The sequence below is a fragment of the Chanos chanos genome, chromosome 3 (assembly GCF_902362185.1).
Source record: "Chanos chanos chromosome 3, fChaCha1.1, whole genome shotgun sequence".
Classification (NCBI taxonomy): domain Eukaryota; kingdom Metazoa; phylum Chordata; class Actinopteri; order Gonorynchiformes; family Chanidae; genus Chanos; species Chanos chanos.
Genome location: NC_044497.1, coordinates 40,037,412 through 40,053,268, shown reverse-complemented (window position 1 = coordinate 40,053,268; position 15,857 = coordinate 40,037,412). Strand labels below are relative to the sequence as shown.

Below are 15,857 nucleotides of genomic sequence, written 5' to 3'. Positions count from 1 at the left end.
GCTTAAATTTAAAAAATGAAGACATTTGTAAGTCTTCATTTTTTATCGTAAGTTAACAGCAAAGTTACAAAGTTAACAGCAAAGTTAACATTGTGCAGTTACGTCATTTTGAGGCATTTTTAAACATGCTTTTTGGTCACTGCACAGAAGAGCAGATGGAAGAAGGTAATGGGAAAGAAATGCATACTGAGAAAATGTGGCAGTGCACTGCTAAAGTACTATTGAACATTACAGTTTCATGCTGAATACACATGCATTGTGAAGCATTGTGGTAATCATTCTGAAACATCGGCCAATGAGACTGGACTTTATTCCTTGGGGGATAATTATTGTAACGCTGATTCCCAACAAATTACAAATAAAATACAAAAAATAGTTCACTGTTCTATATGAAGGACCAACGATGAGATGAGAAAATAACTCTACCAATTGGGAAGGCAGCTGAAACCGTCACACGAGTTAGATGGATTACTTCTCTCACACAAAGAATTACAGATGAAGCCATTAAGACCCTCATACATATTTAAGTTTCAGATTTAAAATTTTGAAATTAACGAAATGCCAGATTTGACATTAATCTAATACCATCGAATGAGAAATGACACTGGAAAGAGTGAGAAAAATGAATTGATCTTTGATCAACACATTTGTGGATAATTTGAAAGTTTCTCCCAGAGACACATAAGGCTAAATAATTATGCATAGAGATAAATTCAGAACTTCATTTATTAGGACTTTTGGATTCATTATGAGCTTGTGGTATGGAGAGTTCCAGACTACACACAAAAAATATTGGAGAAGTAAGACAGTTATGTGGAGGCACCAGGAATATTGTGAGGAACAAACATACAACATAAAAGCTAAGGGGAACAACAAGGGATATATTTCAAAAGAACAGTGATTGTAATGTTTGCTGAATTGCATACAGAAAACTACAGTTACAGTCTACATTGAGAATGACCGCCCATCTCTCTGAGAAGTACATCTTTCAAAATGAGCTGGGGTTTTTTTTTCTACTTGACTCTCTTCCAGTAGTATTAATCAAATGTCATGAATATCCTGTGTTTTGTTACCGTGGTTTCTTGTTGTGCATTAGCTGAATGCTTGCCTTAGATGTCTCTCCTGTTGAATTTGCTGAGACAGTTTTTTTCTTCTATATGTGCCACCGTCAATCAGCACATTGTGTGGTATCAAAGTCTTAATAAGAAAAGTAAGATTCTATGTATGGTAATCATTCATACTGATTATAGAAGTTCTAGTCCTTCCAGCTGTTTTTCATATAAAGAAATATAGCATGTTGGGCTGTAGTTTAGCAACAGTAAAACTTTTTTTTATATTAAAAAATGTTTTCTCTCAAAATATCTTTAAATATTTTGAGATAAAACAGCTTGGGAATATCATGATCAAATGTGACAATTTCAGGAGACTTCAGCAACACTGCTGGTATTCAACAGAAATTTCACACTTGATAGGCTCATTACAACAGTTAACTAGGCATTTGTCTGTACCTTTTTACCTACTGTTTAAATTGGTCAGTATTCAAGGTTGAATTTGCCAAGTTAGATGCCAAAATGTCCTGACCAGAAGCCTGTCATTCGCCTTAAAAAGTTGTGGTGATGGTTACCATGGCAATTTTCCAAAATATCAGATGACAATCGGTTGGTTGTGAAAGACTAAAATACTTCACAAAGGAGGTAACTAATGTGCTGATCTGATCAATAACGTACAGGCCAGGTAAACAAGAGATTATGGGTATGCAAATCAGCCTCCATGAACTGAACTGATTTTAAACAGTATTTTAAAATCATTTTTAAAAACAAATGTTAATAAAAAAAGACTGAAATATATTGCACATTATAGTTTCCTCACGTGGCTTGCAGAACATAGTGCTAGCACCAAGTAGAAACATGAAATCGACTTTCCAGTCAATAAACTAGAACCTGGTATGGTTTTCACAGTTGTTTTGTCAGTTCTCACTGAACAAAAGTCAACCTGAGCAAAATTTAAAATTTTGTCAATACCAAATAGCCTGGTGATTGGCTAGATAAAGGGCAATATGTTACAATAACCAAGTTTAGCGTCTTACTTTCGGGTACCATCACTGCCATTGCTATATACTCATTAACTTCCCATTAGTTGGGAAGTTGATGAGTATACAGTTAGTGTTAAACTGCAGAGAGCTTCAGTGTAAAGCACTTTTGTGTAAGTGGTGTGTGTGTGCATGTGTGAGAGAGGATGTGTTGGGCAGAGTGGATGCGTGGACCAGTCACCCAATTTTAGTTCCAATTACTAACGAGTATTAATAAACTGTATTTTACAGTTTAAAGATGACCTTAAAAGTGTGTGTGTGTGTGTGTGTGTATGCAGAACACCTTACAAAAAAAAGAAACATTTTAAAGAAAAGGACTATTATTGTTGTATTTTTCCACACATATGTGTGCAGCTCTGTGTCTCAGAGAGCCACACCTCCCTCTAGGTTATCCTGCTGGGCAGTGCAACCGTGACGCGATCTCATATATCCCAAAGTGCATTGAGTCTATTCTCTGCCTTTAGAATCCCTCACTGTAGAACACACATCTCTGTGCTGTGCTGGTCGTGAGGATCTCCAGGCCTCTCGACATGGCTTTCATTTTCACCCCCCTCTGCGCTCTCCTCCTCATCCAAGGGGACGAGACTTTGCCTCAGTTCCATCAGCAAGTCCCTGCCTTCACTAGATGGAAGGTTGCCGAGGTAGTACTGTGGGGCTAATTCCACCAGCCTGAAGGGAAAGTAGAGATGGGGGTTTCAACTATAGGATCATTTGATGATTCTGAGCAGAGCGACACAAATCTATCAATTATGGGAATATTGTCAAAATATCTAAAGGTGATATGCCTTATAAAGAAGACTGCATAATTGAGACTATTCCTTACACAGTTTGGCATTAAGCCCTGCATCGTGTGACTGCAGATCTCAATGAGTCTTTAGCTAATGAAAACACCTGGCCACTGTTACAAAACAACTGAAATAAAGGACAGCTTCATCTTAAGATGAGAGAAGATCCTAATACTGATTGTTGCTGCCTTTTCTCAGAGATCCTATAGTCCCATTTTTGGTACTCTCTATGTGTTTGAAGAGTAAAGTACAGACTCACATGCGTGGGTTGATCTCAGAGACGATGCATATACAGTTGTCGTGGGAGATAGTAAAGTCGTGGTAGAGGACCCAGCTGGGGGGGTTTGGCCGCGGCCGACGACACAGGTAGGAGGAGAAAGGGTGCAGGTGAGCCACATGACGATGAGTCAACAGCAAATAGTTACCTGAGCCATCCACATCATGAGCAACCTGAAAGACACAGCAAGAAAGAGATATAAATCGTTAGATCATTCAATGCTTCATTTGAGATTACTGAGGGGACAGCTAAATCAGTTCTATCAAAATGCAGAGAAAAATATTTTTATCACTTTGTATTGTAGAAGAACCAAGTGTGCAAACACTTATCTTCTTGACATATTGATACCACCTAGCTAGAATTATGATAATGTACGTCTTGTACCTTGAGGAAGAACCCGGAGATAAGAGCCCGCATTACGTTTGTGCTGTTTTCCTGGCATCCAAACGCAGGTGGAGAAACAGGCAACTCAATTCGCTGCATCACCTCAAGCAGCTCCGCCCTGATCACCACAGCTAGCCGCAATGCAGAGGCGTTCAAGAAATTTGTGGAACACCAAGCCTCGTCCTCGTTGTCTAAAAGACACACACACAGAAACATTCCGCTACTCTGACAAAATGTGTACTGTATGTATGACCAGCCCAGACACTTCAGAATTCTATGATAGTGACTGCTGTTAAAAAAAGGGGAAGAAACAGTCATAGTAACTCATTCCACGATATATTATAACATCACACTGTGCAACCCCTGAATTGAGTTGTGCTCATCCATAGTGTTGGATCTGAAACCTAAGATAAGCAGCTGTAGTATCAACAAATTGGGGTCCAGTTAAGATGGGATACAATCTCATTCTGTGTGTTAAAATTAGTTCAGTACTGTGGATCACATAAACACAGATCATATAGATGAAGTTAATAACACGTATAAGATATTATTAGGTAACCTGAGTATAAGATACATGTAGTAATTGCTTGCTATCATCTCCTCCCTGTGCATTCTGTGTTATGTTGTGGTGATACTCACGCTGCAGGTAGGCATTGTAGATATTGATGAGAGTGAGGTGATCTCCCTCGGGGTGTAGTAAAGGCCGTCTGTGAGTGGCTGCAGCCTCCGATTTATTAGGCAGTGGGGTCACAAAGCAAGGGGGTGCTTTGGGGATGAACAGAATGTAGTTCTTAATTTTATACTTTGGACACTTCTCAAAAACACTTGCTTGTTTGCTCTTGGCAACAGTCAGAAACCGTATTTGGCATGAATATTGAATTTAGTTTTTAGATCAGTTTTTAAATTGTGCTTTAAAAAAACTCTAAAAATCTCTAACTACCTCTGGATGTGACTCGATGGGCAGAATGATTTCGCCCGTTGGTTGTGAAATATGTTACAACACGTAATATACTGAAATATGTGAAATACGTTGTAACACTGATCAATAATTTCAAATATATATGTCTGCAGAAAATGTAAACTGTAAACTGTAAAAGCCTCCACCAGATTATGAAAAAATGTAGAAAATGTATATTATCCATGATTCAGAAATAATGCATTTTTTATGTATTATGGTCTCTTCATTGCTGAGCATGGTTGCATCAGTTTCATAGAAAACTTGAGTTCTGGAGCTACATGTTATTTGTATGTGTATAAATAACTCTACATAGTTATGAAGAATGTGCTGAGGTTAGTATTACATTTGGGATTTGTCGTTCAAATGCCAGCTGTGTCACACTTAGAAAAAGTGCAACTTCCCCCATTACTTTGGGTGGGTGTGCTGGTCATTGTCCCTTTCCCTCTGACTGCTCATTAATGTTCACTGTGTGAAGCCTGGAGTTTGTGAATAATGCTCAACTCCAATACATTCTAATATTATTTGCTGTCTGAGATGTATATCCAATATTTTAAAAATAATTTGTTTCTTGACAAATTATCTGAAATTTATAAGAAATTAATGGTTCCGATATTTGAAATTTATAAGACATTAATGGTTCATTTAGGACTATTTATGCATTTTACGTTTCAAAAGACAACTATTGTTTCCTAGATCTTTCCTCCTTTACCTGTGAGCATGGCGGCTATGGTGAGTAGCTCACTGACACAGTCAAACTCGCAGGCTGCAATGAGGGCCTTGGCCAGCGGCGGCTCAAGAGGGAACTCAGACATGATGATGCCCACTTCTGACAGGTTCCCATCGTCATCCAGAGCAGCCAAGTAATCCAAGTCCTCCAGTGCCTGCATGAGAGCCTCAGGAGCTGCCAGGGCACGGAACAGTGAAAACAGATTCAGAACAAAAAGAGACACACAAGGTTTGTGGATCACATCCTTACAACTGAATATCTGTTCAGATTACTGTGTTCTCTTTGCAGGGACACAGACAGAATGATAGCTCTATGTAGTATTAGGGTAAATATTAAATGACAGAGAAAGCAAGGACAGTGAGACATTAGGCAACATTTTGCAGGTTCATTCTCTACCAGTCCTGTGTCAGTTTTTCTTGTTTGTGTGTGATCACAAACTTCAGTCATGAAAGAAGCTGAGGTAGTAGAGGGTCCTTAATTGCTCTTTATATAGGGCAAACAATAAGCAATTATAAAATGTCAGAAATGGCACAGTTCTGATGCCCTCACCTGGGCGGTCAAGGAACTTGCACTGGCCCATGTCTGCAATGTCCAGCCTTTTAAGGAGAAGTACCAAATGACTAAGGTTGGCTTCCATCACACCAGGACAGCGAGCGTCATCCATTCCCTCCTCATACAGAGACTGTGGGTATAGCCGAAAACATATACCTAAAAACAGATCCACGCACAGGGTCAGAAAACTTCACTATCTGGAGGACACTTAAAGTATGTCCTGAAAGTAATGAACACATTATCATTTATTTATCAGGGTTGCATCTTGGCAGACTGCTGTATATCAAATAACATTATGCCATGATGTCAAACTTCAGCAAATATATTAACTATCACTCATAAATTTTAAAGTGTTTGTGAAACATGTTGCAACTATTTGTTAAGTTCTAACATAAAGTAGTCATCAATTTAATACAATCATCGTAGTTGTGGACCACTGTAATCTCACCTGGCAGTTTGTTATTGACCCTTTTACATCTTGCATCTGCCTGGTGCTTGCTGATTGGTCGTCGAACTTGGGAGTCTGCTCTGATTTGAGGACTGTAAACCTGTCAGTTCAGTATAAAGGTTGGTAGTAGAATGAGTTAAAGAGAGGTTTGGTCCAGGATTATACCACAAGCTAATTATGACTTGAGAGACAGTCGTTTTCATGCAAGAACAGCAAGAAACACTCTTATGAAAATGGATTTTTCAATAGAAAATCAAAGAAATCCCCTAGTTTTTGAGTCTGAATTAAGCCCTTCATACATTTAATGTTTTTAGAGAACACAGCCAATTCATTTATCTCCTAAGTAAAGAATACCGATAAATATATATATCTGTGTTTTGAGCTGTAATGAGACTCTTTACCGAATGGATTTTCAGAGACCATTTACCAGACAAGAGCTAGTGGAGAAGTTCTCTTTTACTTTGAACACCTTATTGTACTTGTCAGGTTTTTCTCTTCTGCCATTATGGACCATATCTCTAAAACTATTCACTATTTTTTTAAAATAAAAATTGGCATATTCATAGAACCCCATTTGTTATGGAGCTACATCAATACTGACTCCACTGGTCCCATGTCAAATGCATTTGTATTTTGGTATATAGAAGTTGTGGGAATTTGACTTCTTCATGTGGTTAAGCAGTTAACTTCAAAAACCTTGAAAATGATTCAAAGTCCTAGCCTTAAGTATTACATCACTATCCAAATATTGGAATTTTCAGTTGTTCAAAAAACATATCTTTGGTCAGCACCATGTTGACACAGGTTATTCTAAAATTTCATAGTTTGTGTTATTTTAACATCTGTGTGAACTGCGAGTGAAACTGCAAATGAAGATGTCATGACCATGTTTATGCATTGTAGTTTACAATTAGACTGACAAAGACACTCATTTTTAATGGTTTTGCATCATTAAATTGCAGATTCATGCTTTGATGTTCCTCTAAATCCTTAAAATGGAGCATTTCACTCACTGGATTCACTATTTTTTAATGTCAGCTCTTTGTGTGATGAAGTTCATATCTACATATTATGCTCATAATCATAAATTTATACATTATGTGGTTAATATCATATAACGCATGATGTACAGCTATATGAGTGGTGGTTAATGACTTTTTCTGGGCTTACATAACTTTGAACCTGCAATTCAGACAACCTGAACATGAGAACATGAGGAGTGGGAAACATGTCTTTTCAAAATATACTAAGCCTACTAAGTAAAACTGACATTTAGATGAAGGAAAGATGCCCTTTCTTCAAAAAAAAGAATGAAGACAAAGTACCAAAGTCCAAACCAATATTATTGCTAACGATCAGTGTACGAATGTCTCAGCCATTCGCTGAAGACATCTGTGGTATTTTAGCAAGCAGAAACCCGTTTGGTTTGGAGCCAAGTGTTTTTGTACTTGCCGTGTTCAGCTGAAGGCCTGTGTCAATAACATAGCGGATGTTAGTCAGGGAGAAGGAGAATTCCCCCAGGCTATCTGTGATGATGACCCTGCGTCTTAGACTGGGCCCCTCTGACTGCTGGTCCTGCCGGTCAGGACCCTCTGTGTCATAAACATGCTGTGCAGCCGCACCAAGGCCGACATGCAACAGAAGCACTCGAAGTGCCCCCAGCTGAGGACTGAGGGCCACACACTCCTTTTCCAGCAGGGAAGCACACGCATCTACCTCCTAGTAAAGAAAAAGAAAAACAAATGAACAGCGAGTGGGGAGAGGAGACAGAAAGGGGGAAGAAGTTATGAGAAAACGGTCAATTTAGAGAATGTTGAAAAGTGGCTCCGTTTTGTTCTGCTTGATTAGATCTTTAAGATTCTTATGACTTACATTGATCACAATTAGAGGAAAATGAGTAAAGATTAAAAAGTTTCATTTACATTCAATTTGTTTAATTTACATTTAAAAGGCTTACAAAGTTAACCGCTAAATTAATCTATTATTTATTTAAAAGACATCCAGTTTCTCAGATTTAAATATCTCGAGGTAAAATTTTTAAATTAATCCAATATCACCAAATGCTGATGAGGAATGCACTGTGAATATAGCCTGTGAATACAGCCTGACATATCATCTAAATTAACATGATTAAAGTGTGAGAAATTGTGAAGTGTGTAAAGTGTGAAATTGCATCAGCTGAAAATCCTATTACCAATGGATAACACAAACTCATACAATCTATTCCAACAGAGGCAACTTCCATGATTTTTCTCCCTAAGCCCAGAAATGTCATATCTGATTCATTTAAAAAAAACGAGAGGATGAACAGTTGAATAGTTAAAGGGATGAGGGACATTACTTTAAATACTATTCTCAGGAGTGTGCTGGAGATAACAATGTCATATAGAAGTCACAATTATTATAGGCACACTGGGCAAAGTAATGAGATTAAGCTGCTAAGTGCTATATATACCTGTACACTGGGGAGGAAGACCAATATATCACCTTCCTCCCCTCTGCGGTGAAGGTCAAGGACCATTTGACATGAAGCCGCTACTGGTTCTTGACCGGAGGGTGGGTCCCTGTAGACTATCTCCACAGAACTTGTGCCAACTGGAGGGGGTATGGAGAGGTGTACCACATCTTCTCCCAAGAACTTGGCAAAGCTTTCTGCCATTGGAGGTGATGTGAGGACCACCACACGGAGATCTGTGCGTTGCCGACAGACGTCGCGTAAGAGGCCTAACAGGACATCAGTGGCTACAGTTCGTTCCTGGGCCTCATCCACAACCAACACCCCGTACTGACGAAGCAAAGGGTCCGACATCATTTCCTCGAGAAGCAAGGAGTCCGTCACAAAACTGAAGGCCGGCAGACAGAGGGGTTTGTGGTGAAAGAAAAAACAGAGAGGTGAACAGAGGAAATGATGACTAAAGGAATAAAACAGAGATAGTGGAGTATAGACGGAAGATAAGGTTAAGTTCTGTCTCTAGCTCCACAGCAAATTTGCTAATGCTGAATTAACTGTAAGAATGTCATTTTAAAAGCACCCTTTGGAAAGTAATGGTGATGTAGGCGTTAATGGATATAAAATAATTCTCACATGGTCTCTGTTCAACTCCAGAAAATTGTCACTCACAAATTTGCTGTGTGTGGTAAAAAAAATGTATCCAAAGAATTACAAAGACAAAGAAATTACAGCATCTCACCGTAGCAGTGTATCAGGAGTGCAGCCATTTTCATGAGGGACCCTGTAACCGACCTCCAGGCCCAGACTCAAGTCCATCTCATCAGCCACCCTGAGGGCCAAGCTACATGCTGCCGCTGCATAGGGCTGACAGCAGCATACCACACCCTGAGAAAACTGCAGTGAGAGTGCATACTCCACACACCACTGAGGCACCTACACGTGCACATAATAGAAAAAACAATTCAACCTTTAGGGTGTGCAAAACTGAAGAGGCTGCTAGCTAGAAATGAGTAAATGTGTGACTGATGAAAATTGTGGAATGAAACCAAGCAAACACCATGAACCATAAAATGCAAATCTAAGCACATAAGAACATAGATTCTGTTAGTAAGGAGTAAAAAAGATGACAGTGTTTATGCATGTGTGTCATACTCCATGATTCCTGACCTGTGTGCTCTTGCCCTTGCCTCCCTCTCCACTCAGCACTACCATACTGTGGTCCTCAAGGTGCTCTAACAGGCTGTACTTCAGAGCCCAGACTGGCAGCTGCTTGCGCTCCTCCAGCAGGGCATAATAACGTGAAGAGAAGGGAAGCCCATCATAAGGGTTCACTTCCAGGTCGGCCAGGTCTCCCTCCCCACCATCTCCATCCTCCTCCAGCTCTCCCGACAGCAGAGAAGACACAGACAGGTTATCCAAGGCCGGAGCCGTGAGGGGAGATGTCGGAATAGCTGAGGCGGACGACATCACAGCCGGAACGATGCTATGAAAATGAGGTGAGCTGGGAAGAGATTCCTAAGGAGCTCCAGATTACCTACAGAGAGTCAGAAAAGACAGGTGGTCAGGTGTTCACTGTTCATAGACTGCATGCACTGAAGCAGTCAGGTCATGTCACTAGATACACCCCAACTCCTTACATATGTCAGAGGATTTCAGCAGTAACCCCTGATATTGTCATCATCATGCTAGTGTCAGCTTAGCTTCCTGAAACCAATTTGGTTTACAAAGTCTTTCTAGAAAGCTGTATAGAGCAAGTGTTTTGCCATTTACAACTGCTGCTGGCTCCTGACTTCGTGCTGTAAAGTATAAACAGGAATAATTTTCTCTTGTAACCTAATCAGTGTGATATTGCTGTGCTCTAACATGCTGATGGGATAAGCCGGATTTTGAAAATCACAGCTTTTGAGCACTACCTTGTTCTCTAGGCTTGCAAAGTGTTAGAGACAGAGCTCAGAAGGAGTTTACTCTCTGGGAGGAACTGGGCCACACCAATGAGCAAACACTGCTGTACATCAGCTGTGACACAATGATATTTCAATCATGTATGGAATGTCAACACATGGTTTGTGGCTGTTAGCAGCATGTCCTTCAACTCCCCTCTGTGTAATTTTTTGTTAAAAAAATGTGGCATCAAAACACTATTTGTCTGACATCTCAAGTTATATCTCGCTTTCTTTTATATGTAATGCTTGTTATGTATTTGAGAAAAGTTATTAGCATTACAGCTAAACAAAACTTAACAGATAAGCATGAATTCACGGTACCAAGAAACAAAGGGGGTGGGGGCAATTTTATAATATCAAACACCCTGTGTAAGACACAGAACCCCCTCCTCAATACTGTAGAATAATCTTATCACTCCAGACCCTCTCATCCAATATTTTTTGGGCACTGGACACCATGAACTTCATTCTTTCAACGAATACAGCTCCACTGTAACCTACTGAACATACTGGTACGTCTAAACCACGTCACCCCCGTGCTGCCAAGCAGAACGGAGAAGACACAGATGCTCATATCGTGTCATTAAATGAAACAAGCTTTGGGGGGAAGGGGAGGGATTACTGTTACCCAGCACGTATGGGAGGAGCTAAAAGTCAAGAAGCGATTACACTGCTCAACAATGAACAATTCCAAACATGGCATGACATCACCTCACATAAAAGGTCCTGAATTTCATACAAAATACAGGATGAGGTCAAACAACCAAATGATCAGAGATCACTGAAATGTCGCACCCCAAGTAAACCAACAGTAACATTCAAACTAAGTGGGCTAAACAGGTGTCGTTCATGAGAGGGAGAGATACGAACACGTCTACTTTAATTTCAAAATTACGAAGACAAGACGTTCGACAAAAGCTGAGAAAAATACCCGTGTACCCCTGACAGATATATCCACGCCTGTGTTACATAGGCTATCCGATCTGCTGCCAACCTGGAATCGTATATCGACCTGCCAGAGGCTACGTGTCAGCTGACTGTCACATACACTAGAGAGAGATAGAGTTGCCATCAATTCTTTAACAATAATAATACCAAAACTGCTACAACAGTGCTAACACATATGAAGTAAACGAGTAGTTGTCAATTTACCTGAAGCCCATATCTTCTCAGTCTTCCAAATCTCAACATAGAGGAGAATCACTTGCGAAATATCGCTTGTCAACCGAAGCCAACATCAACAGTGAAAATATTTCACCACTAACAAAGAACATAAATATACTGTTATCAGTTGTGACTATATCACGAACATGCAGCGTAAGCGGCAAACTTATTCTCCAGACGCTCAAATGAGCTTCTTCCTATGTAATCGTGATTGTTGATGTTATGTGAGACGCGCTACCGATGTTTGGTTACAGAAACTCCGCCATCTTTGTTCCGCTCACCGTGCGCAGGTGGGGTCGAAACCTAACCCAGAGGAGGGGGGGCAGTCTGTCGAGGGGCAGGGACACGGAATCGTAGTTAGGTACTCCGCATATGTATTGATCATCATTTTGGATACTTAAGTACACGAATAATGTTTTAGTATCCTAATACACATTTGCCATGGAAAGCTTTCCTAGCTTAAAAAAGGCAGACAAAATGGCCAGCTCGGCTTCGACATAATCGCTGAATCAGTTTTAGTTTGACATGCATGTATTTATATAATGAGAGGAATTAATCAGTGATAGATTGATTCTATAGCATGGGCGAAAGACTAGCATGCATCGTTTTTTCCTAACACCGTCCTTGAGACGATGAGAAGACCTACTTTTCATAGCCTTACTCAGTTAATGCATTTCTAACGCTTCTTGCTCCTGTTAGATACTGCTTCTAAGCTACGACCAAAGCCGACAATTGTTATCATCGACGTCGTTTGGTTATGTTAGGCTATACAAATAATTCAAGAATAATTCGAGATTTTCATATAGAACATCGAGATTAACTACACTTTGTTCTGGGTCTCTCCTTAACACCATCATAAATAAAGTCTTAATATATTTCCTCCATTATCTATGCCCGTCACAAACAACAGTAGTCTAACATTAAGTGGAGAGAAGTTTGTAAATGATCAGTGAGGAGGTATGTTGAACATGCTCACAGTGAAAAGGAAGGACAGAAAGGTAGGCATCTGAAATTAACCCAAAGTGTCAAGTTACTATGCAATTGAGCTTAATTCAGATACTTAATTCGTAGATTTCCGGAATTTAATTACAAATAAATTATTAAAAACCTGGATTTATGAGCTAGATGTGGCACTCTAATCATGAGTGCGTGACCCCAAGGACAAATTCGTTTCACATTCATTTTTAAATTGATATTCTTCCCTTTTGTCGCATAGTTAATTATTCAGAATACGACTAAATTAGTTACAGGAGACCTCATTTAACCCTGCCCGGGAGTCTTAGCCTTAGACTTGCTGATTGGAGGTCTCAGGCCCAATATAGGCCTACTGGTACGCTGCTTTGAGACGTCATTGAGCGTAACAAGCGTTATACCGAAATGAATCGAATCGAATTAAACAGACTTTAATATCAATCGTCTTGAAACTTGAAAATTCTTGATGTCTTTATTGTATATTTTGTATTTTCAAAGAAAATAAGTCGCAACTAAATCCAAAGCAATCTATACCAAGAAAAATGAAGAAATTTCGCTAAGTCGTTCAAAAATACAAATATGCTCAGAGCTTCAGACTCTGAATTTAAAATTCCATATTCTCGAAGGTGAGAACGATATTCAAGCTCATAGACCCAGTAACATAGCAGTGTAGTAAGGTTGCAGGGGTAACCGCAGAGATATGAAGCTGAGAAAAGGAGATATTACCATATGACTGTCATACTGACCGTCATAATGTCCCTTGTTGTATAAATGTATGCAAGTCTTTGAAAGAATCATGGCACATATGTAACAATGCACATGCAAAGATCGAAATATCATGATGTACTTGTTTTGGTGATGTTGCATATGAATTGATGTACACATATGAAACAATGCATGTGCTCATATGAAAAATTGCTTTGAATTTGTTTTTACACATACAAATCAATTCCACAAGTGAATTTTCTCATCCCCAGCCAAACCAAGAGCCAGATACCTGTGTTAAATGGCTAATTCATAACTGCCACTCAACCCCCTGTCACCTACCTGCACTTATGCATGATCACGGGCCACGCCATAATGACTCATATCCTTATTAATGGCCAAGACAGTGACCAGACCAGTGCCCTGATTGGGTCATGCAGTTAATACCAAGGCAATTAAAGTGGTCTGATAGAACTTGATAAGATGCACTGTGGTAATGTCACGTTTCGAGAGTATAAAGGCATATAAAAGTGTCTTTTCAGAGCATTATCCAGAACAAAGACACACCTTGTATCCTGCACCACACTGCTCTGCTGCGTTCCTTTCAAGAAAATGGGTTAGTGATCTGTCAGTATTTGTAAGCTGTATGTGTAGACTCACACCTAAATGACTACATTTATCTTACACCAAGGGGTGTATGTAGCATGCATGGTGTTATGTATGAAATCAAATATGTGTTGTACTCTTAATGCAAACTAGGCTCTGCTTTTTTCATCATTTGATGTTCTGTCCAGTCCGTTAATTATGTGTTTTTACTCACACTGTGCTCACAGTGATGTCTGGAGCACCTGTTTCAGCATTTTGCCTGCTGTGTCTTTTGTGGATCGGCTCTGCCTGCTACATCTCTAACTGCCCGATTGGTGGCAAAAGAGCAGCACTGGATTTCCCCGCCCGAAAGGTAATGCATGAGATGCGTGCATCATTTTTATTCAAAGCAGAAAACACCTTAAACTAAATGTCATGCAATGTGTAACAAAGTGATACTAGTGAAGTTAATAGTTAATTCAGTTACAGCAGTCTAAACATTACTTTATCTAATATTTTGATATAATCATTAATCATTTCACACAGCACCCAGTTCAATTGTTATCTTGTGTTTTTCTTCAACACTCACAACTCAGAGGAGTCAATCAAATAACATGCCAGAGAAGACTAAAGTTTCTCATTTAACCTTGATAAAATTCTCTTGTGAAAATACACAAACCATTCTTCCACTATTCCTAACTTTTCAGATCAGTTGCAAAATGTATTGACAAATTAACATCAGCAGCTAAATACATAATGCTCTAACTTTTCTATGATGTAGTGCATGGCATGTGGTCCTGCGGACAGAGGCCGATGCTTTGGCCCTAGTATCTGCTGTGGGGAAGGAATAGGCTGCCTTGTAGGTTCTCCAGACACAGTTCGCTGTTTGGAAGAAGACTACCTGCCCTCCCCGTGTGAGGCCGGAGGCAGACTATGTGGGTCTGGAGAAGGGCATTGTGCCGCACAGGGAATCTGCTGTGACTCAGGTCAGAGATCCCTTGACTGTTTTCCATACTTTCATTTTTATCTGCAATCTGGGTATGATTTATAATGTGGCATCTTTCAATTTCATTATTCACTTGTTACATCAAGATTACCAAAGAACAATAAAATTTAGTTGGACAATAGTCAATCATTTTTTAGTTTAAATACTGCTGCTCACCCCATTTTATGGCACCTAAGGCAGAATATTTTTATGTAGAGCATAACAGCACATTAAACACCAAAAATAGTGTTCTGGGTTACATACATGTTTCATGTATGTAGTTTAGAAAATCCCTTCTCTTTGATGTAATCATGACTTTAGCAAAGGCGGTCTGCCCAGTTTCTCTGATGATATCTCATATAATATCTGTGATCTGACAGAGGGCTGCAGCATGGACCAGTCTTGTCTGGATGATGAAGGAGAGAGTAATCTCAGCCAGCTGGAGAGTGGCAGGGATCACCTTATGAACCTTCTTCATTTAGCAAGACACACATATCCTCTCAGGCTCCACCAGTGAAATCTCCAGTCTGCATCTGGTTGAAAGTGACCTCATCTCAGGTGGAGTGTCCTTCAGCTTACTATGATTCTGAATTACTGTACCTAAGCCTACCTTTTGTACATAGATTTTGTACACCAAACAGATTAATATGAATTCCAAATGATGACTGGCATGTACTGCTTGTACTGACTGTACAATGTGAGAATTTCTGTACCTAACTACAATCTTTGAGTGAAATTATGTACATGTTTTAAATTACAAATGAATAACAAATAAAACTAAAATAAAATTAAAATAAAATAAAATAAAATAAAACTATGGTTATCATGTTA

At 39.5% G+C, this 15,857-nt stretch overlaps 2 protein-coding genes across 2 annotated transcripts; one reads left to right on the top strand and one right to left on the bottom strand.

Moving 5' to 3' along the window:
* Window positions 1-2,429: 2,429 nt before the first annotated feature.
* dqx1 (DEAQ box RNA-dependent ATPase 1) lies at window positions 2,430-12,031 on the bottom strand. The gene is made up of 12 exons (XM_030768440.1): window positions 11,768-12,031; window positions 9,840-10,206; window positions 9,412-9,605; window positions 8,676-9,063; window positions 7,673-7,939; window positions 6,221-6,320; window positions 5,770-5,928; window positions 5,203-5,394; window positions 4,175-4,300; window positions 3,536-3,726; window positions 3,134-3,324; window positions 2,430-2,758 (listed from the first exon to the last, which is right to left on the bottom strand). Exons 2-12 carry the CDS (start codon window positions 10,137-10,139, stop codon window positions 2,560-2,562), a joined length of 2,307 nt encoding a protein of 768 aa, XP_030624300.1. The 5' UTR covers window positions 10,140-10,206; window positions 11,768-12,031; the 3' UTR covers window positions 2,430-2,559.
* Window positions 12,032-14,291: 2,260 nt separating this feature from the next.
* On the top strand, window positions 14,292-15,543 carry oxt (oxytocin). Its single transcript, XM_030768792.1, has 3 exons — window positions 14,292-14,414; window positions 14,823-15,027; window positions 15,407-15,543. The coding sequence occupies exons 1-3, from the start codon at window positions 14,292-14,294 to the stop codon at window positions 15,541-15,543; spliced, it is 465 nt and encodes a 154-aa protein (XP_030624652.1).
* Window positions 15,544-15,857: the final 314 nt, after the last annotated feature.